Source organism: Thermobia domestica, chromosome 5 (genome assembly GCF_964235325.1).
Source record: "Thermobia domestica chromosome 5, izTheDome1.hap1.1, whole genome shotgun sequence".
NCBI lineage: Eukaryota > Metazoa > Arthropoda > Insecta > Zygentoma > Lepismatidae > Thermobia > Thermobia domestica.
Window position 1 is genome coordinate 82,246,562 of NC_137458.1, and position 26,828 is coordinate 82,273,389.

General features: G+C 32.2%; 1 protein-coding gene across 1 annotated transcript in view; it reads left to right on the top strand.

Annotated features, from left to right (window-relative positions):
- The first annotated feature begins 11,316 nt into the window (after positions 1–11,316).
- LOC145685153 (uncharacterized) overlaps positions 11,317–26,828 on the top strand; it is a 40,577-nt gene continuing 25,065 nt past the window's right edge. Inside the window, exons 1-4 of the mRNA XM_081757505.1 lie at positions 11,317–11,375; positions 17,886–17,973; positions 19,372–19,588; positions 21,631–21,684. Of these exons, the coding sequence (XP_081613631.1) occupies positions 11,317–11,375; positions 17,886–17,973; positions 19,372–19,588; positions 21,631–21,684 (418 nt within the window). The remainder of the gene's footprint in view (positions 11,376–17,885; positions 17,974–19,371; positions 19,589–21,630; positions 21,685–26,828) is intronic.

Consider the following 26,828-nt stretch of genomic DNA (forward strand, 5'->3'; position numbering starts at 1 on the left):
TCATCTGTATTTACAGAGCATGTTGGTTATCTATATGGATACTTGGCTTTTGCATGTCCGTATATGTATCCATTTTGCTTTGGACCAAATATTACTACAACGCAACCACTTACGAAGTAGACTCTTTGATGAGCTCAGGAAAAGGTGTTTCTGCAACGTTTTCCATTTGTCACCGCGAACATGTGAACTGGACAAATATGTAAGTGTGAATTCATTTGCATATTCATTCTAGGTTTCTAATATTTCTATAACTCTTTATCCCAAAAGTATAAAAGTAATAAAATATGAAACGTAACATTTGAATTTGCTATTTAATGCATGCATTAGATACTACGTTGCTTAATGCTAATATTCATCTTACTAGTAGAAAGGATACAAAATATTTTTGGTAAAGAAAGATATCCTAAACTCTGCTTCAAACTTCAAAGACCGAATCTTTGGAGGCAATTATTCATGGTACGCATTCTAAATCCCTTTTTATTTGAACTGTTTCATCCATAGTTCTTAGTTCATAGAATAATGGATAAAATAGGAGACGCTGATAGAAAACGAATCAACATTTTTAAAAAATGCCAAATAGGTAGGAAAATTTTATGTTATATACTTTTCAAAGGATAAACCACATTAAGTGTGGTATTTATCCTTACCGAATATTATTTTTCTAACTAAAATATTACTTTCTTAATTTTAACATCCTGGTATGCACCGAAGCTAATAGGCACGATAGTCATGTGATGGATGATAATAATGGAATGGTTGAAGTTTAAGGAAAAGGAAGAAACTCAACTACGTTCATACACATGGTGTTTATCCATCACGAAGTCTACTCAAAGGGAAATGGAATCAAAACAGGAGCCCCATGCTTCAGAGAAGCGCTTTCCTACTGATCACTCTTTATGAAAATAATACTTGTGCCTCCTTCTTCAGCCAATGCTAAAAGAGAAGAAAAGAAAACAAGAATTATTTGAATAATAATAATAACAATGAGAATAATAATAAGAAGAAACAAACAGTCATTCTAGTAGATGTTATCCCCATTTCAGGTTATCTTTCGAATCTAATAGAAGATAGAATATTCAGTTAAGGTGTGAATAAATATTTATTTCTGAATCAGAAATCAGAAAGATATCAATCTTCAATAACTTCTGTGGAAAACTGTAAATATACATATACAATTGCCACCACGTTTGATGCCATATGAGAATTTGAACTTACATATGCCATTTGGGTGACCATTTTGTCCCTCATCTTTGATTTCTGGTGACTTCAAGGAATCGACTTGTAGCAAATGATATTTTCTGTTAAAACCAGTTTTAAGAATCATAAAAACAATGGCTGGCACTTGTAGCAAAGAAAAGGCTACGGGATGTTAAGTTTAATTTCCATTTGGTTGGCCATCTTGTCCGCCATCTTTGATTTCTGGTGACTCCAAGGAATTGACGGATATCAAAGAAAATTTTCTGTTAAAACTAGTTTTAAGAATCATAGAAATAATGATTGTCACTTGTAGCAAAGAAAAGCCTACAGGTTGCAACTTTCTACTTATTCATTCCCTTATTATAGTGGTCTGTGTCCATCAACATCACAAAAAAAATTTCTTTCTACATGTATCATCTACAGCCTTACTTTGTAACGTACCTACTACCCGATATAAGTTCAGACTTCGGTATCGTTCCTGGGAAAGGGAGTGTTTAAAACTCCCTCCATATTTTATAATTAATAATAAAGGCAGGTATGGGTCTATCAAAAGGATTATATACATTCTAACTGGGTTGACTAACCCCATAAACTATCGCAAATACGATAAATTCTGTTCTCTTATAGAGACTGTAAAGTGAATTGATTAGTATACATAAATATATCTATAAATCTAAAAGCACAGTGGATTCTAATTGAGGAAAAAGAAAAACTATATCCATGTAATTTAATAGCAAATTTATATGATTAATATCAAAATTGAGTAGATCCAACAATAACTTTGACGTTATCTTGCTCAAATAGGACCTTACAAAAAGCCTGAAGGGCTGGTTACTACATGTCACTTAAAAAAACGGTATATATATATATATATATATATATATATATATATATATATATATATATATATATATATATATCTATATATATACAAATTGGTCCCAATTATCTGACAAATTAAATATTTTCAACAATAGCGATATAATATGTAAATTTTACAACTTACCAATACTGCTGATTAAATAAGTACGTAATATATGAACACTGTGCAAACTTACTTGCTTCACACTTAACAACACCAAAAATTTTAAATTTAAATATCACATCTTTTAATTTTTCCACACATAACTATAGCTTTTAAGAAACGTATACCATATGGAACTAGGATGAATTACACATGAGTTGAATACACAAATAACAACCATGCACTTAACTTTTATGCTTATATTGTGTTTTATAAATTTGACTTCCATTCAATCTCACAAACGTAGACCAGAAGGTAACCATGAAGTAGTACAGTAATTCGACGTAATCTATTATCAAGGTCTGATGTTCCCAGTTTGAAATATAGCTTCATTATGACGTTTGCCTGTTAAACACCAAATCCTGTACAGGATAGTTCATCATAACGCCGCTAATGGCGCTACTAGTTTTCCACTAATTGTAACAGAACTTTTTTTTGTTATTTAATAGCATGTAAGTCATTACAACTTACATAATTCTCTTAAACTTGTTTTAAACTCGTTCCTTTTATTTGAGTGTTTCCACACTTTCGAAATTCTTGTATTTTAGCTATTAGAAGTCTGAGCAATATGTTTTCTGAAATTCTGGTAGAATTCATGGGTAAAATTTATTGTTTGAAACTTATGAATAAAAAAAAATGTTTTTACAGCATACATAACATTTATATAGAATGCTAAAGATTTGAAACCCCATGAATATGTTTCTTATTTGGGAACCTTGACTCAATATAATGGTAAAGAAAGAAAGAATTGTACAACTAATATAGTATTAAACTAAGATTATAACAAAAATTGCTCTTATGACTCTGATTTTATAAACTGAACTCTCTGAAATTGAGAGTAAAATGTTTCCCTAACGAAGAGCAACTTATTAACCAGATTTTATACCAAAACAAAGATATTTTTGTTTGTTTCCTGGTTTAAGTTTTCTTTGTCTGCCAGATTGAATTTTTATTGCATAATTTACACTTGCAGGAAACAAATACAATTCCAGTTTCAAAATGAGTCAAGAGAGGCATTCCGTCTATATTTTAAAACGTTACCCTTTTAAATCTCTCATATATATATATATATATATATATATATATATATATATATATGTGTGTGTGTGTGTGTGTGTGTATAGGACATTTCCTCCTGCATTACACTTCATGTTTATATATTACAACGTGTCATTCCACGCTAACAATGCATCTGAGAAATCACGAATTCAATCTTTTATGTTTTCAATTACTATTATTTTATTTTCAGACCATGTGAGAAGATGTTTATTAACTGCTCAGTGCAAGGCATTCCTGTATCCTGTTGCGAGCACATAAGAAACATAACTGCGGGTGATTACAGCTGCGTTTCCGCAAACTCTTTTCAGTTGATGTAAGACTATGTCTATTATATTAAAGTTTAATAAATTACGATAATAAAGTTTACGATGCAGCTATTTTTATGAACACTTAACTCTTAATTCTTAATGATGGCAAATTGGAAACAATACAGTTGATTATTATATTATACTATGCATATTAATGTTAACTAATTTTGTTTTCTTGCAAATATAGCAAAGCACTGAAAAGGTTATTTTGAGACTTGATTTATATCTGCGTTTGCTTGTTTATATCAACAATTACATGCTTTGGTATCACAGTTGCATAACTTTTTCAACACGCACCGAAAATTTATATTAAATTATTTCTTACATATTTTTATGTTCTCACTTATTTGTTACACATTAATTTAGTGGAAGTGTTACTACCTTGCTTCCGTTTCGGCTGTTAGATCTGGGACAAAGCTAGCACCTCTCCATCTACAAAACATCTTCTATTATTATGTTCTTTTCTGATGTAGGGCACACCGCTAAATGGATAGAAACCATAGTCTATCTGAGTCAGAGACCTACCACGCAACGTAGTTTTAACCCATTTTGTTAATCAATATATTTAATCCATGTGGAAACAAAAAAAAAAAAGATTTCCGTTAAATTTATTCTAACCAAAATTATACTTCCATAGGCACCAGCTGAACAATTTTTTTTCAATGAATTATTTCACATATAAGTTGAAGGTGTAACTAGTTTCACTCAGATTAAAAATATACATACTACTTTTAATCACCGAAACTGGTTTCTCGTATAATTTAAAGTTCGATTTTGAAATATAATGCAATTTTCCTATTTTTCATAACTCAAATGGAACTCAAATTATACTCATGCAGGTTTAGTCGTAGACTCATTGACGGTTCGTTATCTACAAATTTGTAATGGAGAGTAATTGTATTACCTTCATTTAACTTTATGCATTTCCCCTCACTTTCGTACAACGGAAAAACTAGAGAAAACTATAACATATAGCTCATGTCACAACAGTTCGTTACTAAATTCAAATACAAAAAAGTATACAAATATTCCTTCAAGCAACAAATCGTGTGAATATCACAGTCAAATACTATCTATCATTCATTCAGCACCTCACCATTTTCGTTTTCCTTTTATGCTCACTAAATTACAAGTAACTTATTTTGGAGATTTTATTGCAAGAGGTTGCAAAATATTTTGGGAGAGATTGCAAAATTGGTTATTATTATTGAACTTTATATTCGAAATAAGCATATTCCACACTATTTTTAGAATACAGTACTTCTTTTGTTTGTTTTAGTACCCTACAGTTAATGCATTTGTATACCGGAAGGGGGAAGCCAGTGTTGCCGGTTGAAAATACTATTATGAGGAATACAATTCTTTCTTGCCAGCTTTTAACACTTAAATTTTAATATAATTTACTTTTCTTTTTTATCTAATTCATATAAGATATTACAATAATTCTTTTCAAAATTCTCTTACATTTCAATTATTTCTGTTGATTATATTCCTTTAATTTTGTAATGAAAGTGGTCATGACGATCTTCTACCATTTCCAGTGACTCAAGGGCGGGTTTCGCTACAAGTTACTGTTCTTGTCAAAAGACAAAGAAGTTGGGAAATATAAATCGATAAAATCACAATCATTGTTTTTGCTTTTGAAAAAGTACTATTTGCTTTACGTTAACGTGGATGTTCATTATTTATTTATTTATTTATTTATTTATTTTCTCTTATTATTATTGCTATTATTCCGATCGTCCCTTCCTATATTTCGCTCAACCAGGTCATTCATTTCGTTCTATGTTTGTCTATTCATCTGATATCTTAAAAAGTGAGGAGAAGAAAAATATTTACCAATAAACGATAAGTATTCCAAAATAATCCATACGTTTCAGGAAAGTGAGACGTCGTGTAAAATTATCTTAACACATGACGTCGTAGCTCCCCTTTAACTTGATGTATCCGTTTACGCACTGTATGTGTGGTTGAACAGTAAAAGATACAGCATTAATAGATGTTAAATTAGCATTTTAAAACAATATATATAAATATCACAAGGGATATTGTACCCTGTCAAGTTCAATATATACTCATTTATAACAAGTGCGTTCGAAGGTTTTATTGGTTTTGATAGAAGGCAAGTTAGGGACCCGATCTAAAATTTTAACATATCTCCAATGTCATTCCTCTCCCTGAATTACTAAAGTTAACATTTTTTTTAAAGTTTACTCATTCCAAATACTTCTTTCACGTGAAATTTAAAATTCTTTGTTAGAGGAAATATTCTATTATATGTGTTTGGATTAGTATTTTTAAGTAACTCAGATATGAATGTTTAAGAGGATACCCTATCTTTCTAATCGTCTTCACAAGTTAATATTGTCAGCATAGTGGCAATGTGGCGTATCATGATTTTTTATAACTTTACAAAAGAATAATTTAAAGTATATTTAACATTATTCCGTAGTACTCAGTTCAAAATTCACCATTTGGAGAATGTTTATGTTCGCCTTATCTAAGGAATTCAGTTACGAAATTGTTACTGTTGATAGAGCTGTTCAAATAAAGGTGAATTATGGTTACGATACCTCAAAATAATGTTTTCTAGTTTCGCCATCTCTCTCTCTTTGAAATATATTATATTCACCTTACTCGGAAATTCTAAGGTTTTGTTTATTTGCTAACAAAATGTGAAGCCTATATCTATCATTTCTGCTAACTTTTAAATTTGCAAGTTCGCAGGGAACACATTATGGGTTTTAAATAGTTTTGGGAACTGATATAACAGTTCAATGTTTGTTTTGTCACTAAATTTTCTCCAGAAAGGATGACGATATTTTGAATTCTCAGACTCTCGTACAGAAGTTTGGTTCACATTTACGGAAACGATTTTGTGTCCCCTACGCTAGGGCGTAAAGCCGTATTTCCACCAGCGGTTGTGCTCGATATGACGTCCCTGACAATAAACTATAGCCCGACACTGGAGTCTCCATTAGAGTAGGCCTCTGCTCAGAGAAATCCGATCAAGTTTGAACCACTTATCTTGGCAAACTTTCCAGAAGCCAGTCAATGTGCGTTGGCGACGTAAGGAAATCGCTCGCTTCAAACACCCGAAATCACAAAAATCATTGGTGCAGAGTGAGGGAGACTTGCCACGGATGTTTAAATATGGAATAACATGGATTCCAGTTTCACGCGCTTTGCGGGCTATTCATACCACAGTTGTTCGAGCCGTGTAGTTGGCTGCTTTGTCTTGAAGAATGAAGACTTTCGACAACTCAGCACCATATAACGATTGAATATTTTGTGGGTATAATCACTCCAGAACCTGTTGCTGATAATATGTTGTGTTGGGTTTCACATTTCGTGTAAATCTATGCAGGGAAATTTCCTGTTTATGGCAAAAACCTGCAGCTCCCATGAAGGCAGGGGAAAAACTTTCAGTAATAATGCCCTGACCCAGTCTAACTTTTGATTATTCAATGTAGGGGCCCCGTGGACCATAGCGTTAATGCGAATGAGTCAGAAGCAGTTTGGCCCGGGATTGCGTACCGATTGAAATTTTGGTTATGTTTACTCAGGGGTTATGCAATTTGGTGGGAATAAGTCAGGGGTACCCTGACCCGGCTAAGGCATTTGTATGACGTCATTGAATTGGGATTTTTGGATCAGGGGTTATGATGGTTCTTTTATGGGTATAAAAATATTAATAATATGGACTTGATCTCTTTCTTGATGTTTTTTTATGAATTAGTAAGGGTTTATGCTTTTCATTTTCCTTCCCTTTTATGGCATAAAATTTGAAATTTATATTCCCTGTGATGAGATTTTATTATCCTATATCGTTATATATTTGGACTAACCCTGGTGTGAATGAAAAAAAATGAAATAATATCTTTAGTTTCACGTCCCACGATTATGCCGTTATGCTAAAGGAGACTGTGATGATGAGAGATGATTTAAATTGTGGAATGAAGAAAGTGGGAGTACCCCGAGAACACCCATGAACATAATGTTGTTTACCACAAACTAACTTGGAAGGAGATCGAGCCAGGGACCCCATGCAATAGAGGTTAGTGCTTTATTATTGAGCCTCCGCGCCTTTACTGGAGCGAATGAATTAGAGGTATTTGGTCAGAACTAATGTGTTCGTATGACGTCACTGAACTGAGATTTTTACCTTGGAAGTTATGATGGTTTGTATCGTTCCTTTTATAAGTACAAAATTACTAAAACAAGTTTTGATCTCTTTCTTGATGATCTATTACATTATGAATTAGTAGATCCGCAGTAATAGTATGAATTAGTATTAGTATTAATATGAATATCGAAACCTTTGGAGTTCCTCCGTGGCTCACCGGTTAGTGCTTGCGCCTTTGGCGTGGTAGACCAGGGTTTGATTCCGGCGGGAGCTCATTTAGTGCGGATTCCATGTTAGTCAGTAGGTTCAATTATTGCTGCTAAACGGGACGTTAAACTCAACATCAATTCAACTCAACTCGAAGACTTTCTGAGGAATACTTAACTTTTGGTTAAGGTTTAGTTTTTATTCACGGGACTTATGGGATTCGAACCACGATATTCAATTGTGAAAAAGTGTGTCCAGAAAAGTATATATTTATTTGAGACGCATAAAAGAAGGGGAGGGGCGATCCCGGACTTTGTTAAGAATAATAATTTATAACGTATTCGTTTGTGCATTAAATAAAACTATTGGAAAAATTTAAAAGCTTCTTTGTGTATTGACTTAAGATCATATATTTGAAAGGAAACGTCATCTATATCGTGTTACATATTCGTTGTCAGTATAGTTGGCATTGTTTGTTTGAACAAGTACGGTGTTTAATTCTCAAATAGTGTGTAATGGTTTACTTTGAAAAGATATATTCATTTTTCGAGAAGGGGAAAACTTACGAGATGAGGCTATTTTGGACCTAATTAGTACCTTTCGTTTTCGGTTGTGGATTAAAATAAGTGACGTCACATTTACTTTTGGCTTAAATCTGATTGGTTCATTGTAATAACGATTAATCATACTTAGGTAATGAGATAACATTGAGGAGTTATTTCTTATGATAAAACAAGAACGTGTAATGATTTACTTTTAAATAATACATTCATTCCTAGAGAAAGTAAAAGGGGGAAGTGATGAGCCGAACCTAGTTACTACCTTTTGTTTCCGTTCGTGGATAAATATTAACGACGTCATGAGTATTGGCTTTTATAGTGTATGGGTACATGAACGGACACTAAAATTTCGTGATTGGTTGGTTAATTTGGCAGACCAAAGTCATGCTCTCCAGAACTAATTTTAGTAATTGATCACCTAAAATTGCTAAAGATCTAATTTGGGAAGGTTTCTAACCTAATGTATTCTCTTTATTACGATATAGGCATTCGCTGCCAAGATTTAGTCTCCGAAGGTCATGAGTTTGATTCTCGAGGATGGCTGACATGATTGATATTCACAAAGTTTTGTACTGTTTAGGATTTAAGCTCTACATAGATGTCGTGTGAGCTCTTCAAAGTAGAGTTTACTGTCTCTTTATTTACATACAATGAGGACATTAGTACCTTAATACACTCCCATTAAGCTTTTTGATAAGAGAGAATCACGATACATTAAGATTACCTTCTTGGTCTTGGTATTAGTTCATTCAATTTATACCTTAAATAACATTGACGGTTTAGTAAAAATCATCATTTGAAAATATTTTTGGCAAAATTTTTCACTGAGTGAATTACTTCACGGTTAACCGTCAAAACTTATCCGGTATTAACTATTCGATTAGGAAATAAACGGTTTTAACTGTTGGATTAACAAATAAACGGTTTTTCTATTCGATTAACAAATAAATGGCTTTCAACTACTCGGTTAACAAATAAACGGTTTTTAAATATTCGATTAAATTTTGAGTCCTCACTAATTTCTAGTTATTTGAAAAGTTCAAGTGAAAATTTGAAAGTAAAATTTCTCAAACTCAAAAGTTTAAAATCCAAAATATTAAAACTGATTTTTTTCGAATTAAAAACATCAAACTAAACTTTTCGAAAAAGAAAACCATTGATATAACAATTTTCGAATTTAAAATTTCAAATCAAAGATTAAATTCAAGCTGAAATTTTCAAATTAAAAGTTTTTCAAACAAGTTTTGGAAAACAAAATTTTCGAGCAAGAAAGATGAAATAAACATTTTCGATTTCATTTTTTTTTTCAAATGAAGCAATTTCAGACTGAAATTTTCTGACTAGAAATGCAAACTAAAATTTTCGAAACATGAATCAAAATATTCGAAATAATAAATAGAACTAGAAACTTGAAACTAAAATTATCGAAAAAAAAAGAAATGAAAATTTTACAAACGAAAAATTCAAATTGAAATTTTTGAATTAAAAGTTTCAACCAGTCAAACTAAAAATTTATAACTTGAAATTCTCAAATCAAAATTTTCGAACCAAAAGAGTTGAAACCAAATTTTACAATTAGAATGTCAAAACTAAAATTTCCGAACTAAAAAAATGAGATCAAGATTTTTCAAACGAAAAGATCAAAATGAAATTTTTGAATTAAAAGTTTAAACTGTCAAATAAAAATTTTTATAATGAAATTTTCAAATCAAATTTTTGAACTTAAAATTTCAAACCAAAATTTTCGAACTGAAAGTTTTAAAAAAATTCGGACATTCGAAATTTTCATACAAACTTTTTGATAAAAATTAAGCAGAGGTTTGAAAGTGATCACTTAATTAGATTACACCTTAGAAATAAACAGTTTACAACGAATGAACTTTTTCGACTATATTTATAATCTTAAAATTCAAAGTGTAAAAGTAATGAATGGATTTCAAGGTCGAACTAGATGATAGAGGTAGAGATTAGCCGATTTTGGGTAACGGTAACTACCCTAAAAGTTCAGCATTTCAGATGAAAAACCTCCATAAAATTAAAAAAATGACAATGATCTGTTTGGTCGTAACTCATTCCATAATTCATAACCATAGACGTTTACTGATTTTAAAATTTTAATTGCTTCAAAGAAATATTCGGGACTAAGTTTTTGGGACGATGAACCGTTTCGTAATAGATAGTCAAATCAAGACATTGATATTGCTTGAAATGAAGTTTAATCAAGCTTTATCTCATTAGCAGCTCTAACTTACGGTCCGTTTGTGTGATCGGAAACCTTTAATATGTTTCAGATCAACGTCGACGTGATAAGCTAGTTGGCCAGCCATAATCGGACTTTTTTTCGTATCATCTTACGGTTATACGTTATACGTTACGTGAAAACTCGAATCAATACCACAGAACAAACATAAATGCATATTTTAAAGACCTTGAATCAAACCTCGGAACATTTTAAGTGAAGGTTACTTACCACAGCAATTCCCATCTGATGAGCTCAAGAAATCTTAAAATCCATCCCGCTTGATTGAACCGAACGTGTTAGCAAAAATGCTAAATCTGCAAATTGTTTCAGGCTGACATTAATCATCTACCGATCTCTCTCTTTCTCTCTCTCTCTCGCTCTCTCTCTCTCTCTCTCCTGTGATAGGGACAAAGTAAAACTAAAGATAGGTTGAATGCTTGGATTTCGTAAAGTGTTTAATGAAAACAAATACGATTTCCTTTCGCAAGCTTAAGATAATTTCTGCAAGTGTCAGGATCAGCTGTACTTTCATGGATAGAATGACGCATGAATACGACTGAAGTTTACGTACTGTTGTGAAAAAGCTATCCTAAATGTATTTTGTCAGTCTTATATTTATCGAGAATGGTACAACACTGGTATCGTATCGGAGGTAAGAAATCAAACTGCGAATCTCTACATGCTTCATCACTTGCTATTGAAAACACGATTTCAAGAAATTACTATTGCAGTGCAGGAAGCACACTAGCAAGGTGACTGAGCTCACAAAAATGCAAATGCTACATTCTTTATTTATGACGAAAATTTTGATTTTATGTTTCGAAAATTTTAGTTTACATTTCTAGTTCGAAAATTTCACTCTGAAATTGTTTCATTTGAAAAAATTTTTGAAATCGAAAAATTTTATTCCATCTTTTTTGTTCGAAAATTTTTAGTTTTACAAAATTTGTTTTGAAAACTTTTAATTCGAAAATTTCAGTTTCAAGTTTTTCTTTGATTTGAAATTTCAAATTCGAAAGGTTTTATTTCAAGTTTCTTTGTTCGGAAAGTTTAGTTCGATGTTTTTAATTCGAAAAATTTTCAGTTTCAATATTTTTGATTTTACACTTTTGAGTTCGAGAAATTTACACTTGAACTAGAAATTAGTGAGGACTCAAAATTTAATCGAATAGTTAAAATCTTTTATTTTTAATCGAATAGTTAAAATACCGGTTATTTGTTAATCGAATAGTTACAAACCGTTTATTTGTTAATCGAATAGTTGAAAACCGGATAAGGTTTGACGATTAACTGTGAAGTAATTCCCTCCATGCACTCAGTGAAAAATTTTGGCTAAATTATTTTGAGATGATGATTTTAACTAAACCGTCAATGTTATTTAAGATATAAATTACATGAACTAACACCAAGACAAAGAAGGTAACCTTAAAGTATCATGGTTCTCTCTTATCAAAAGGCTTAAGAGGAGTGCACTAAGGTACGCATATACTTATTATATGTAAATTAAGAGACAGTAAACTCTACTTTGAAGAGCTCACACAACGTCTATGTAGAGCATAAATCCTAAACTGCACACACACTGGGAAATTCCAGATTCTGCTTTTCTCCAGTTATTTGTAAAACAAATCCATACATTAACGTCAAAATTCAAGTTTCTCTTTGTACAGGAAGTATCCTACAGGTTTTGTGACCAGTGGTGCTATTTTTTATGTCGAGCGAATTCCTTTTCCCTTCTAGCTGAATTTCTTAGTTTCAGATTTTTTTCCTATACTTGTATCACAAACTTTAGATTCTTTTTGGCAAATTTCAAGTTTCTATGTACTCAGGAAGTACTTCATAGGTTTGGAGTTTAGTGGCATAATTTTGGCCATGCCATTTAATTTTCCCCTTTGGAAAAAACTTTTGAATTTCTGTATTTCTTCCTTTACTTTTATATCATCCACTACATTTAAGAGCATTTTCAATTTTCTTGTGTACTTTGAGTCAGGTGACTTATTTGGCCTTATCTCCTTATTTTCCTACTTCGAGGAAGATACTTTACAGCTTTTTAAATATATTGCTTTATTTAAATCAGAAACCCTTCAATTGTGCTAAATTGAACATTTACTCGTGTACTGAAAGTGCACTATGTTTCTAATGGGTGAAAGTCAAAATACTACGATTTTAATGGATTTTATGACCCTCTATCTAGTAAATAGTTGAAAATATAAATAGTAAGGTATAAATTAGTTGGTGAATATATTTTCAACATCATGTTGGTTCAGAAATTTATATGATATGTCTACGGTTCTGATACACTTGGAAAAACATACATAATAAGAAGTTATTAGTTTAGTATTTTTCTTTAGTAACAATTATTTTATTTTCGCATTGGCAACGGTGTTCGAAATACCATGGCATATAAATCACAACGGGTCAGTCCTAATACCATTTGACACTTCATAGTGGAAGATAACAGTTGTACAAATAGTTGCGGGAATTTTTATAACCAAACGTGAGATATTGAAAAATGAAGATGAGAGACCGTTCCGTAGAAAAACGTTAAATTTCACAATTTTATTTTGATAAGTATTTGACAAGCCCGGGTAAAGTCTATGTTGTTGATTTTTTATCAATATTTTTTTTTGGTCAAAAGTAACAGCCAAAACATATTTAAATCCCTTGCGTTCCGGAAATTCTGATGTCGAAGAAGCTCTTCAAATTGGACGGGCCAATCAGAGGAAACGGGAAATATTCTCCGAAAAGCCTAAGATAACCCCTATGTAGCCACTCATTATGTAACCTATGATCTTGAAATCCATAATCAAACTGTTAAATCTTTTGGAGAACGGTGGCCACAGAAACTAGCTCTACATTTTGGTGCCACGTTATGGGATTCATAAACATTTCCTTCAAAGATTTTTTATATGAGGATCTTTATTGAAACGTAAAGAAATTGTACCATATCTCAAGCGGTAGATTAACACTAGAAGTACCGGTGACTCTATCTGCCAACTAGTACCAAGCAGCCGAAATGAGTGTTTCTGTTTTTTTTTTAGGATTTTTTTCTTATAAATATGCAATTATCTATTTATTATTTTTTTATTTGATATAATGTGAACGTTATGTTTATTTCTCCATTGACAATATACATTGTAGAAGACGCACATTGGCCATCTTCTGCAAGAACATCTGACAATATGTTTATTTAACATTTGGTCAACAACATATACTCAATATTTGGTGTTGTTATAAAATATATCTGTTTCAGACTTCCTTTTTGGGGTATTTGCTATAGACATGGATTTAAGCATACACCCTTATGTCGTTTGCATTTCTATACAGTCAAGGTGTTTCCAGACATATCACGATATATATGAGTATGATATAACTCCGTTTCTTTCTGGTTGAGACACTTCTTGGGAACCTCCTTCCTATTCAGCTTGGTAGTATCAACTAAACTCATACCATTGACAATCAGGGTTTGTGCTAGATTTTTTGTAGTGAAAAAAATATCACAAGTGATATTTAGGCCTTTGTTCTTAAAATTATCAACCAAAGTTTGTAGAACATGCTCACCTAACTGCATTCACACTTAACGCTCTAAGTCTTCATCTAAATAGGGAAATTCGTTGAGTACGTATTTCAATTTTACATAAGGGAACAGCCAGAACTTTATTTCATTTTTTTCATATTGGGCATATATTGAATAAATTCACATCTTACGTTCGTGCGGTATAATTGCTCAACTGCTGAACCATTTTCATTGGCATTGGATTTTTCAATAAGTGGGCTCCATATATATATCTGAGGTCAAAGCAAGTTAATCACTTTCATGTCGTGTTAACCTCGTTGACGTCTCATCAACTCGTAAATATCATTTGATTTTGTAAAATCCTTTTCTAGATGTTGTTTTCTGTAGAATGACACTTACTCAATAGCTCCTTGCTGCGCATTTAAGAAGTATCAGTGGCCCCACAGTAAATAAGAAAACCTAAGAAGGCTTGAAGTTCAGAAACAGTTACTTGCTAAATAGACGTTTTCATTTGCCTCTGAGCTTCGGAAATTGTACATTTTTTGTATATTTCGAAGTACGTTCATCAAGTATGACACGAAAAGCACTAATATATTTATCTTCAACAACATTGCGCTTGGTGTATGTTGTTTTTACCGGTACGTCTCAAATAACGTTCTGCTTGGATGCACTACCTAAGTCACTCTGTTCTGTTTTAACTCTGTCCACGTAGTCCCTTAGGCTACAAACACATCCAACTCGATATATGGATTTTCCACACTTACGTCTTCTTCACCTTCGCTTTGCTGGAACTACGAAATTTCCTACTCTGACACTATAATGTTTACATCAGGTTCCTAATTTTCTTTGAAGGATTCGTTATCTTCTTCTCGTTCAGACAAATCATCAGAAAAATATTGCAAGAGTATAAGAATGTATTTTGGTTTCATTATAACTCAATGCAACACTACCAGTTCCTCAAAGAAAAAAACACATATGACCTATATACGTTTTTTATTTTTATGTGTTACAGAAGTAGATGAGACTATTTGCACTACTGAGTACGGAATACTATTCATTGTAAATATTAGCAGCAGTGATTGGCCTATAAAATAGTGCCATATAATAGGCCTATAAAATAGTGCCAAATAAGAGTCATAATTGATATGAAACAACCTTCAAACCGTGCTAATATTGGAAACAGTCAAAATGATTGCTTGATACTTCTAGGTATAACTGACACTAGCGTCAAACATAAAATAACAAAATTGCAAATTAATTAAACTTGAAAGCCTTATTAAAATATTAAAAGTCAAGAAAGAAGAACATCCTATTTCAAGCAAACCGAACATTATCGCAAGAACATTTTAACTAAGCAGTTAAAATGACTGCTTAGCACTTCTAGTGTTAAGACTGACGAAAAGTACGTAACTCTTTTAAAGCAAAATGCAAACAATGTCTTGGTCGAAGGAAAAGGAGGCTTCATAAACAGTGGAAAATCCACGCTGACATTCAGTACGGTTATTGTGTATTTTGGTGGGATTTCTGGGATTCAATGGACTTCATGATTCACGAGCTGATGCCAGCAGAAGGATGATCTCGGTCCTGTACTATGAAATTTTGCGTGATTTTACCTAGCAAGTCAAACGAAATGGGAGGAACAGGTCAAGAGAAAGGATGTCGTATACAACACTGATAAGGCAGATAGCGTAGTTATATAATGGCCATTCAGAAATATAGAGAACTTGGCTAGTAGATTTTAATGCAGCCACCGTATAACCTGGACTTATCATTACCAGATATTGTCATTACTTTGTTTGATCTCTGCAGAACTCTTTGAAGGGTGTTAAATTATTTTTATAAGGGGATTCTAGTATAGCGTGTTAGAAGTTTTCGTCTACAAACCACAGGAGATGAATGGCGAGGGAATATTGGCAATGGGGAAAATGGAAGAATCATATTAAACGAAAAGAGGGATAAATAGTTTCATAATGTTATTTTCAAATAATAAATATATTCTCAAGTTTCAACTCCAAAAGGTCAATATATATATTTTAGGAAATTTGTCAGAATAGAGCGTACGTAATTCAAACTCAGCGCTAATTGTGAAACATCTTTGCCCGGTTCCTTTTATTTATTTGATTGTACTTTTTCATATTATATTTCCTTTCGAAGTATGTTACAGAGTTACTGGAAAATATCAATTTTAATACAAGTTTGTATTGTAAAAATATTGAAGTGTTTAAATGATTAAACACATGTGTCTACATATGAGAGAACATTTGTATTTATCTCCGTGAACTATATTTATAAATGTACTGTCCTGTCAATGTTTTCACTTTGTTAGTTTTCCATTATATGTCCTAATAATATCCCAGTTACACTAAAAGGTAACGTGCAGAATGTTTTAACTTGGTTTCCCATTATTTTTCCTAATAACATCTGTTACACTAAAAAGTGAACATGTTTGTTCCCCACGTCTTATAAAGAAACTGTTATCAATAATATCTAGGAAAGCAAGTTTAAATCCCAAATTGTAGTATTTTTACTCATGCCGTTATAAAGGTTATGTTTTAAAATAGTTGCATTTGTTTCGTCATTGTCAAATTAGTATAGCAGGAATAACTAACATGTTTCCAAACGTGGTACAGTAAGCGTAAACCGTTCCTTTTGTTATCATATATACAATGTCTTAATTTATTGTAGTATCTATGCCGATGGCTACTGGTTTCGTTTATTTCCTGTTACCATTTTCCTCTTATTTACTATATTTGATTAAAGTTTAACCTAGATCGGTTGAGGTGGTGTAGTTTTAGAGACTAACGTAATAGTTTCTTTCACTTGTAACAATAATATATTATATATTATAAATATTGGTCCTTGCTTGAAGTATGCCGATCAATAAATCGTATCTAAATTCATCCACAAAATAAGATTTGGTGAAACTCTATATAAATTTTATATATGAATTCCTAAACGTTAGTGTAATACTTTTTAAGATAATTACAGCTTACATATTACCGTTTTCCTCTTTTCCGGCTACTGCACAAAAAATAAGGTGATTTCTTCCAATGTGTTATTGTTTACATTTATTCCTAGTTTCATTGCCACTTCTTACGTTATAAATTTATGTAATACTTATAGACTGTATTATATTATTGAACTCTTTCTAGTCATATTTCATTGTAATATACTTCGTTTCCAACTTTCTGATTGTAGTTTGAAATTTTATTTTATTGTATCTTACATTTTTCCGTAACCCATTAAATAACTCAATCAACTCATTTTAATATACTAATCTTTTTCTTATTAAAGCTAAATGTTTAGCACTTACTCATAACAATAAATTGTACATCTCTAGTACTTGCGGTTTTTCTTGCGAGAAATTACATTCCAAAACAAATTATTTCTTACATAGGGATTGAAGATTGATTACAACGTTATACTAAGTAGTAGTTACCGACCAGAATTGCATCTAGAAGTACATCATCAAATATGATTGTTACACTATATTTTTCTCTATGACACTTTTTGATGGAAAAGTTGACATAGATGTTCCTTTTCGCCATATTTGACGATCACATATGTTAAGTTACTTATTGTATACATAAATATATCCAAATAATAAAAAACTACACGTTATTTGAAATGAATTTCTAAATATTACAGAGAACCAGGAGAGGAATTATTTGTATTGCATGATGATAACAGTGCCACAATTGAGATTGTTACATTATTACCGGAAAGCGGAACACAGGTAAATATATTTATATACTTTTGAATCCTTCAATTGTAGTCTCTGTAATTATTAAAATTATTATTAATTAATAATTAATTAATTGTAATTTTCGAATTTAATCAGCTTTAATTTCATATAGTTGAAACTTTCATAAATTAATATGTACTCTGTTTCAATCAAGTAATCAAATTCGAAGTTTAATCAGAGAGTGTTTACTTATTTTTATGATTAATGTGATGTTGGATATTCTTATGTAACAAATTCAATATTTGTAAATTTCAATAACATTAAATTAGAATGACAGAATTCTTCCAAATGGTGTAATAATGTGTGTATGTAAGGTTAGGATTCGTTTGTGAAAGAAGTTTCTTATAATGTATATGACAACAGAAAAACACTTTAATGTAGATTCGTACATAACGGGAATTACAGTTAATCAAATAATTGTCACAAAGTGTATTTTATTTTCAATGGCTTGATATTTAGAGTACCCGTTAGGCAAAATTGTCACGAAGATACGGACGCACAATTTAGTTCTCCAGTTTAATACATGCTAATAGGTCGTTCTTGAATACTTCCTCTGCACGTTTACTTCTTCGAATGCCGACACTTCTCAACAACCAACAGACAACGATGATGTTGATTTGTAATGTATCTGAATAATATACAGCTCTATAATAAACAGCTAAATAATAGTGAGTTTCTAGCGAAGATTATATGTAATCTTATATTAAAGGTTTGATGTCAAATGAAATGAGATCACGGTGCAGCGAAACTTGGAGCGTATAATCGAGTTTGAGCTAAACTATCGTTAGTAATTGAGTCCTCTAAAATCGTGGTGGAAGGAACCCCAAAGTTTTTCCATAGGAATGGGAAACTTAGGTGATGCCATAAGAATTTTCTAAGGCTATTTATGGTACAAAAAATTCTTAATAGTTCATGCTACAATTATGGTACAAATATATAATGTGCTGAATTCTTATCTTATTATACATAGATTGTAACACAAAACAGAGAACTAACTGGAATGCAATTACTGCAGACATTTTAAAGTGACGATATATGATTTATTTGCTACGTAACTTTCTACAGTACACTCGTGTTCGCTTACTTATTTCAACATATGCCACGTAATAATACCCAGAGTAAGTAATAATTTAAACCTTTCCTTTAACTGGTTCATTTTAGAGCGTTCACCTCTGACCCATGGGGTCATTGGTTCAATCCCAATACGCACCAAGTAAATTCTGTGGTAGACAAACACCGTGTGCATGGGTTCTTTCGGGTTTTCCCGTTTCCTCCCACTTTGTTCATTCCACCACTTCGTTCATTTATCATCATCACCATCTCCTTTTGCCTATCCATCATAAGCTTAGAACATAAAACTTAAAGATTTCATTTAATTTCATTTAACAGGTATATTGTCATGGAGTATATGAAATACCAACAGCAGCGGCTCATACTACTGGAGTACCTATTATTTTTCCACCTGGACATCTCATTGTGGAGGGCATTTTTACAGAAGAAATATCTGAAGATGATGTTCGTGAAATTGACACAGAGTCAAGGGGCTGCAGATTTCCGGAGGAGAATGACGGACTGTGGACTTTTAAGTACTATAGCTACACAGCATGTATGTGGCAATGTGTAATAGAGAAAAGCATGGAACTGTGCAACTGCACAAACATAATTGTAGGAAACAATAAAGGTGATTCCATAAGATTTGTAATATTGAAATATATGTACCTCAGATAATTAAAATATAAACACGATTTAAGTTTATTTCCAATTTTGGACCAAACTTAGGATTCTAATTTTTATTTCGAACTTTATCACATAGCATAATTGGCATTAAATCAAGTTAGTCTATACAACTAATTAAGTCTGAATTAAGCATACAAGTTAACAATTATTTATAAAGTGAGTTTGAAATTTTGGAGTTGTATTGTCATTTCAAATTAGTATATCTTATGAGATCATGTGGCAGGAGTAATTGAGGATTAAAATGTGAAGCGATTCGAAACATCTTGACGCATGAAATATATTTGTTATTCATATTTACAAGTCGTAATATTACTTACTCTTTATGATATTATATTTCTTCTAGTGTACTTCAAGATTTTTTGCCCACAATTTTCACAAATAGCAATTATGTCGTTCCAAGGTTTGCAGATGAATATCGCGAATGCTGGCGCGCGAATGAATGAATCGCGCAGATGGCGAATGCTGAAATAAAATGCAGCCAAGAAATTTGATATTTTAACCGAAGTTTGAGGAAACAATAAGACCCTTGACGAATGCCAGAAGAGTAGGTAGAATGGAAAGCAAGTGTGTTAATGTCATGAAACCAATTCGCCCGACCTCTAATTTTTGATTCGAAGAATTTCAAAGAATTATGGGTTCTCTTATTCTGATTTGACCTTCCATTCGTGTCATTCAGTCGATCCCAGAATGAAACTCTTTCTTATTTTATATTCAGTAGATTATGGATGGTTGAGCAACTCGAAGTGCTATACATTTGAAATTATTTATCTTTTCTCCCATGTTTACGTTAATTGTTTCTTCAACAATTCGTTATATTTCCATTCATTTTAAATATATTTTGACGTGCCGCCAATGTTTTGTTTTATAAATATTGGCATAACTTAGAATCTTAGACTCACTTTTGCTATATTTCTTCCTATTTTGCTTCATTACTTTCATGGTGCAAATTACAGAAAGTTCAACACTTTTCTTTGTACTATAACATAATTTAAAGACCAAAGGGGAAAAGGAGGTTAGCAATTAAATGGTCGGAACTGAATTAACAGCTATATTATGTAGCCTGAAAGGTGTAGTTCGCATGGAAATTCAAGAGTAAGAAGGTTATTCAATAAAAAAAATGTAATGCTAAAAATTTCGTCCCCGAGGGAAGAACAGGTAAGTCAGTAGAAAACCGTGCAATTACGTAAAGTTATAAAAAAATGATTTACCTCCTTTTCCTTGTAGTCTTCATTTATAAACACCCATTTTGGTTTTTGAGTTCGAACAATTATGGAAGCTTACAGGGCTAAGAATTATTGTAATATGATATACGATATATATATATATATATATATATATATATATATATATATATATATATATATATATATATATATATATATATATATATATATATGGGAATAATTTTAAAATTTGTATTTTGTTTGTTTTATAATTTATGTGCCTTTCTGCTACGATAAATTGTAGCAATGGAAGTGAAAATTTTATTACCCTTCTGGGGATGCTGGTATGACAACTTCAACTTACAATCCGCTTCAGTTCCACACAGACAAAAAGGAATGAAACATGCTTCAATGTAGTTCTTCAATAAAAATAAAGGAGAATAAAAATACAAAGAACATATTTAAATATATGAATAATGGAAATAAGAGTCTTTACTAGTTAAATATAAGAAGTTAATAAAAATGTTCAGACTTTTTATTACGATTAATATATATCTACGTCTTTTAGTTTATTGTAATGCTAAGTAATCATGAAAAGAAAATGGATGCTGATACCAGAAGACAGTGTTAAGTTCACAAACATTTTTTGTCAATAAAGAAATATATGAATGTACAAAGCTTTGAACGAAAAAATTGAATATGTTTTGATTGCCTCTATATATGTAATAATTTTGTATTCATATTTCAGATAAGCAGCGTCTTTGTGACCAACGTGGAACAGAGTGTTTAAAGAACAACTCAGGTTTGTTACTTATTAATTAAGCAATTTGAAGATTAAAATACCGAAGAGTGTCAATTTCGCCCGTAGATTTTAAAGCAAGAAGTGTTATTTATTTATTTACTAAATTTCGAGTACTGCTAATAGTGAATTGCAAACTAAAACATGGGTATCATTAAGGAGGAGTAGGATATTTTTGAAAAAAATTAGCCAGGACGTACATGCCAATTAAACTATTCCGTTTACTCAACAGAATAAATAGAAAATTTCTATAAGAATATTTAATTCCCTCCCAGTTTAACATAATTACTAGTAAGTTTAAGTGTATAAACTTTCCTGCAATAATTAATGTTCAATACCTTCGCGCGAATATTATCATTAATGGTAGCGTTAGCAAATCGTCTATAATTGTTCTGGATTGGCATTTGTGCGTCTGTCTCTTATTGGTCTGTCCCATTAAGCTTATCATACATTCGTTTGATTTTGATTAAATTATGTATGTGCATTAAAGTGTGTGCTTACTAGCGACTGCGCTTGTATGTAATTATCTTGCGTAATTGGAATACTCCTGTGGAAGCTCTATTAATTATGACAAGAGTTAGTAAAGCTTGTATTGTTCAACTCATTTGACATTTATGTGTCTGGCCGTCGCTTTTTTTGCCTGTTATACGATAACTGTCATAATTGTGATTAAATTTAGTATGAAGCTTTTCTTAACTTGCAGAAGTAACCGTATTGTTTACATTCAAATCCATTAAATATAAGGAGAATATAACAGCTACAATTCATTTCATATAAAATTTACAAGTACTTTATATGCAAGGCAAATATCTTATATAAATTACGTAAAAATTATGATTATAACAAAACTTCATATTTTCTTCATAGCATTGTGAATATCATCCAAAATGGAGTTGGAGTCTACAAAGAATAGAAGTGTGAAATTACTTGTAATTTCAAAAAAAAATTTCCACGATGAATTTCGACAAATAGTTTGATTTTGGCCCAATATGTGTTACATTTTCTTCCATACTTCAAAATCATCCACTCTGCAGGTAGTTAATATTAATAATGAATAATGTAGTGAATCTGTTTTTCACTAACCAAAATCATCCTACCTTTTTAAATATTCATTCAGTTATTGTACTATAAGTTGCATATACGAGTACTGTAAACTCCTTTTCTCAATTTATAACCCTTGTGAATAAAGTCAGTCAAGAAAGAGGAGTAATCATAGAATTCAATCCCTTCGCGTGAGATGGACTACATTTCCCCGAATTTAATAACAATTATTTCATGATTAGTTTTAGTATATCTGTTTGATTTCTGTGTAATATATCGTTCATTACTTAAGATTAACCAATCTCTCACTCTGTACAGAACTGAAATCAGTAAATAATAAAAAAAGTGATAACTACCTCCTCATTCGATTTGTAAAAAGTAACATGTTGAGTTTTATAAAATTCAACGATTTTTGATAAATATTATGTATATTTTGTTAATATTCCGTGTTACACAGTACTTACGATTAAAACGTGTCAAGAGTGAGCGGCGTATTTAGACTTCTAACACTGTATGTAGTAGTCTTCCCCAATTAAAAGTGTCATGAAAAGTATTTTTTGCAATTAATTAGATCTTTATTAAATATGGAGTAGTCTTCTTCAGCCTTCATCATCACTACCTCTACTTCTATTGAAAATTAATCGAGACGGAGAGAGTAAAATGCAGAGAGAGTATCCATTCATTCTCGATGGTAGCTTTCTTATATATTATTGGTTCTATCGCAGTATGATATATGTGCATATTGAGGTTTGTACGTAATCCTCGCAGCTGAATTCTACCAAATATTAGGACTCACTTAAATTATTTCTACTCTGCGAATATTTAAATAAAATTTCTATGATTACTTTCACAGTACAATCGTTTCAAATATGGTCTATTTTTTCTGAGAATTTCTACTCACAAGGAAAGTACTTGGGCTCGAACGGGTGAATACGCACAAACTGTAAACCATGTGTAATGTTAGCACCCCGAAGGAAACAGTGATGCCCGTTTTTTTGCAAGATGCTGTAAACGTCCGGAAGAGCAGGGCAAAGTAGAGCACGTGTCTAATTACAGGGCGTATATACTGTCTGACCCCCGAGCCATTTTCTGCAGAAACGGGTTGGGTGGATGGAAAAATAAGCGAACACGTATCCCATTGTTTTTAGAGGCAGATTTTCTAAGAAAATATTGTGTCCCAGAGTAACCAGAAGGGTCCGAGACAGTACCCAACCAAAATTTTCAAATGCTAATGTGCGCATACAGACTTGGAACATGCTGCAGATTGCTTCTTTACGCAATACCTTTAAAGCAATACCTCACCGACCTTACCATTTGAAAATTGTAGAATGGACCCTGCCTGAGACACTACGGGTTGCCCTGAGGCAATACGTTTTCATTCAACATGTTTTCCTCGAAAAAAATAATGGGATATGTATGAGTAGTATTGGCCTAACCTGAGGAAACTTTAGACTTTGACCCCGAATTTATGACGTCATAGGTCAAAAGTCAATGACCTTGGCCGGGGGACAATGACCTAGGGGTACCTAGGACCACCTCCTGTAAATTTTGGCAGGGGTACCTTGGCCCACTCCCTTAATTTTGTTAGGGGTACCTAGGACCACCCCCTCTAAATTCTGGCAGGGGTACCTTGGTACACTCCTAAATTTTGGTAGGGGTACCTAGGACCACCCCCCTTAAATTTTGGAAATTGCCAAATCTAAAAATTTGGTATGTTAGCCCAGGGCCATAATATGTACCTCTATCAGTATTGGGGGTCCATGTCGTTCCCTTTCATGGGTACAAATTGCCAAAAATTCAAATTTCGGAAGTTTTTGACCTAATTTATCGGCTTTGATAAGGTGTTATTATCCTATATGGTTATATGGGCTTATACTGGGATCCATTACCTGGGGCGTATACTGGGGTCCAAGACATGTGCATATTAATGCACCCATTGAAAATTTTGGGAGGGGTACCTTGGCCCACCCCTCAAATTTTGGAAATTGCCCAATTTAAATATTTGGTATAATAGTATAGAACCCTAACATGTATTATGATAAATTTGGGTGATCCACCTCGTCCTCTTTCAGGGGTACAAAATTGAGAAAATATAAACGTAAGCAATACGTTGTACCACGTGTTTGGTCTTTTGGTCAAATTTATTCTCTTGGATGAGGCCGTATTACCTTATACGGTTATATGGTTATGTATAGGGTTCTATTGCCTATCATAAGACATAGGTACATTTGTGAATCCCTTTTAAAAATTTGGGAGGGGTACCTTGGCCCACATCTTAAATTTTAGAAATTGCGCAATTTAAACATTTGGTATAATAGTATAGGATCCTAATATATATTACTATAAATTTGGGTGGTTCACCTAGTTCCCTTTTAGGGGCACAAAATTACCAAATTTTACTATAACCACGTGTTTGGTATTTTTTCTCATTTTATCACCTTGGATGAGGTCCTATTACCTTATATGATTATATGGTTATGTATATTGGTCCATTTCCTATTTTAAGACATAGGTACATTTGTGCATCCCTTTAAATTTTTTGGTATGGGTACCTGGGCCCATCCCTTTAATTTTAGAAATTGCCCATTTGATATATTTGGTATTATAGTATAGGTCCCTAATATAGATCACTATAAATTTGGGTGGTCCACCTTGTTCCATTTTAGGGGTACAAAATTGCCAAATTTTAGTACAACCACGTGTTAGGTTTTATGCCCAATTTATTCCCTTGGATGAGGTTCTATTAACTTATATGGTTATATGATCATATATAGGTGTCCATTCTCTATCATAAAACATAGCTACATTGATGCACCCCTTTAAATTTTTGGAAGATGTACCACGGCCAATCTTTTAAATTTTGGAAATTTTCCAGTGTAAGCATTTGGTATTATAGTAAAATACCTGAATATGTACCATGATAAATTTGGGTGTTCCACCTTGTTTCCTTTCATGGGTAAAAAATTTCCAAAATATAAACATAAGCAATATGTTGTACCGTGTGTTTGGTTTTTGGCCCAATTTCTCCCCTTTGATGAGGTTCTATTACCTTATATGGTTATATGGTCATGTATATGGGTTCATTTCTTATCATAAGACATGGGTACATTGATGCACCCTTTAAAAATTTGGGAGTGGTATCTTGGCTCATCCACTCGGTTTTAGAAATTGTTTAGTATAAGCATTTGGTATCATAATATAGGATTTCAATACGTATCACTATAAATTTGGATGGTCCACCTCGTTCCCTTTTATGGGTAAAGAACTACCAAAAATCAAATTTCGGGGGTTATTGACCCCGTTTGGTAAGGATTTAACACGTTATTTGGGTATGTGCAGAGGTTTATTACCTTCATATACTTATGTTCCCTTTTAAATTTGGGAATTATCAAATAACAAAATTCGGTAAACTTTTTCTAGTACCCATTGTAGATGTTAGTGTTCCTCTTAAAATTGGATAGTATCTCATTCATTAGGTAAATCATTGTCAAATATGAGTATGATCACGTAATCAGTTTTGACCTGTGATGGGATTAGGAGTCCAGGACATTGGTACATTGAAATTTCGTGGGATAATTTGAAAATTGTCAAATGAAATTGCGTCATTGGTTTTGATTATTCCAGCCAATGGACCAAATATAAACGTAAGCAATACGATGTACCACTTAATTGACCTTGATGAGGTAGTGTACAGGGATTCATTTCCTTTGTTGTGGTACTTCTTAAGTTTGAGTACACACTTACAAAAAACAGTTGGTTCTACTCAGGTAAACAATTGATGGACATTATTGCCCTTATTGAACATGTAATGATATGATTAATTATAAAACTTAGGTATATCGAGAGAAATATTCTTTAAATTTGGGAATTGTAATAAACAGAACTTTAACATAAGGCTCGAAATTTGAATCAATAATTTGAACTTTAGTCACAGCTCATAGTCTAAGATCATTTGTGGTGATGGATTTGGCCTTGAGCTTTAGAAATCTGATAGCTAACCTTATTGAATCTTATGACTCATAGTCTTAAGGGAATACATGCTACAACACTGAAATTTAGTCACAAGGTGATGCAATCTGACGCTGGCAAAGTAATTGTTGATGCAA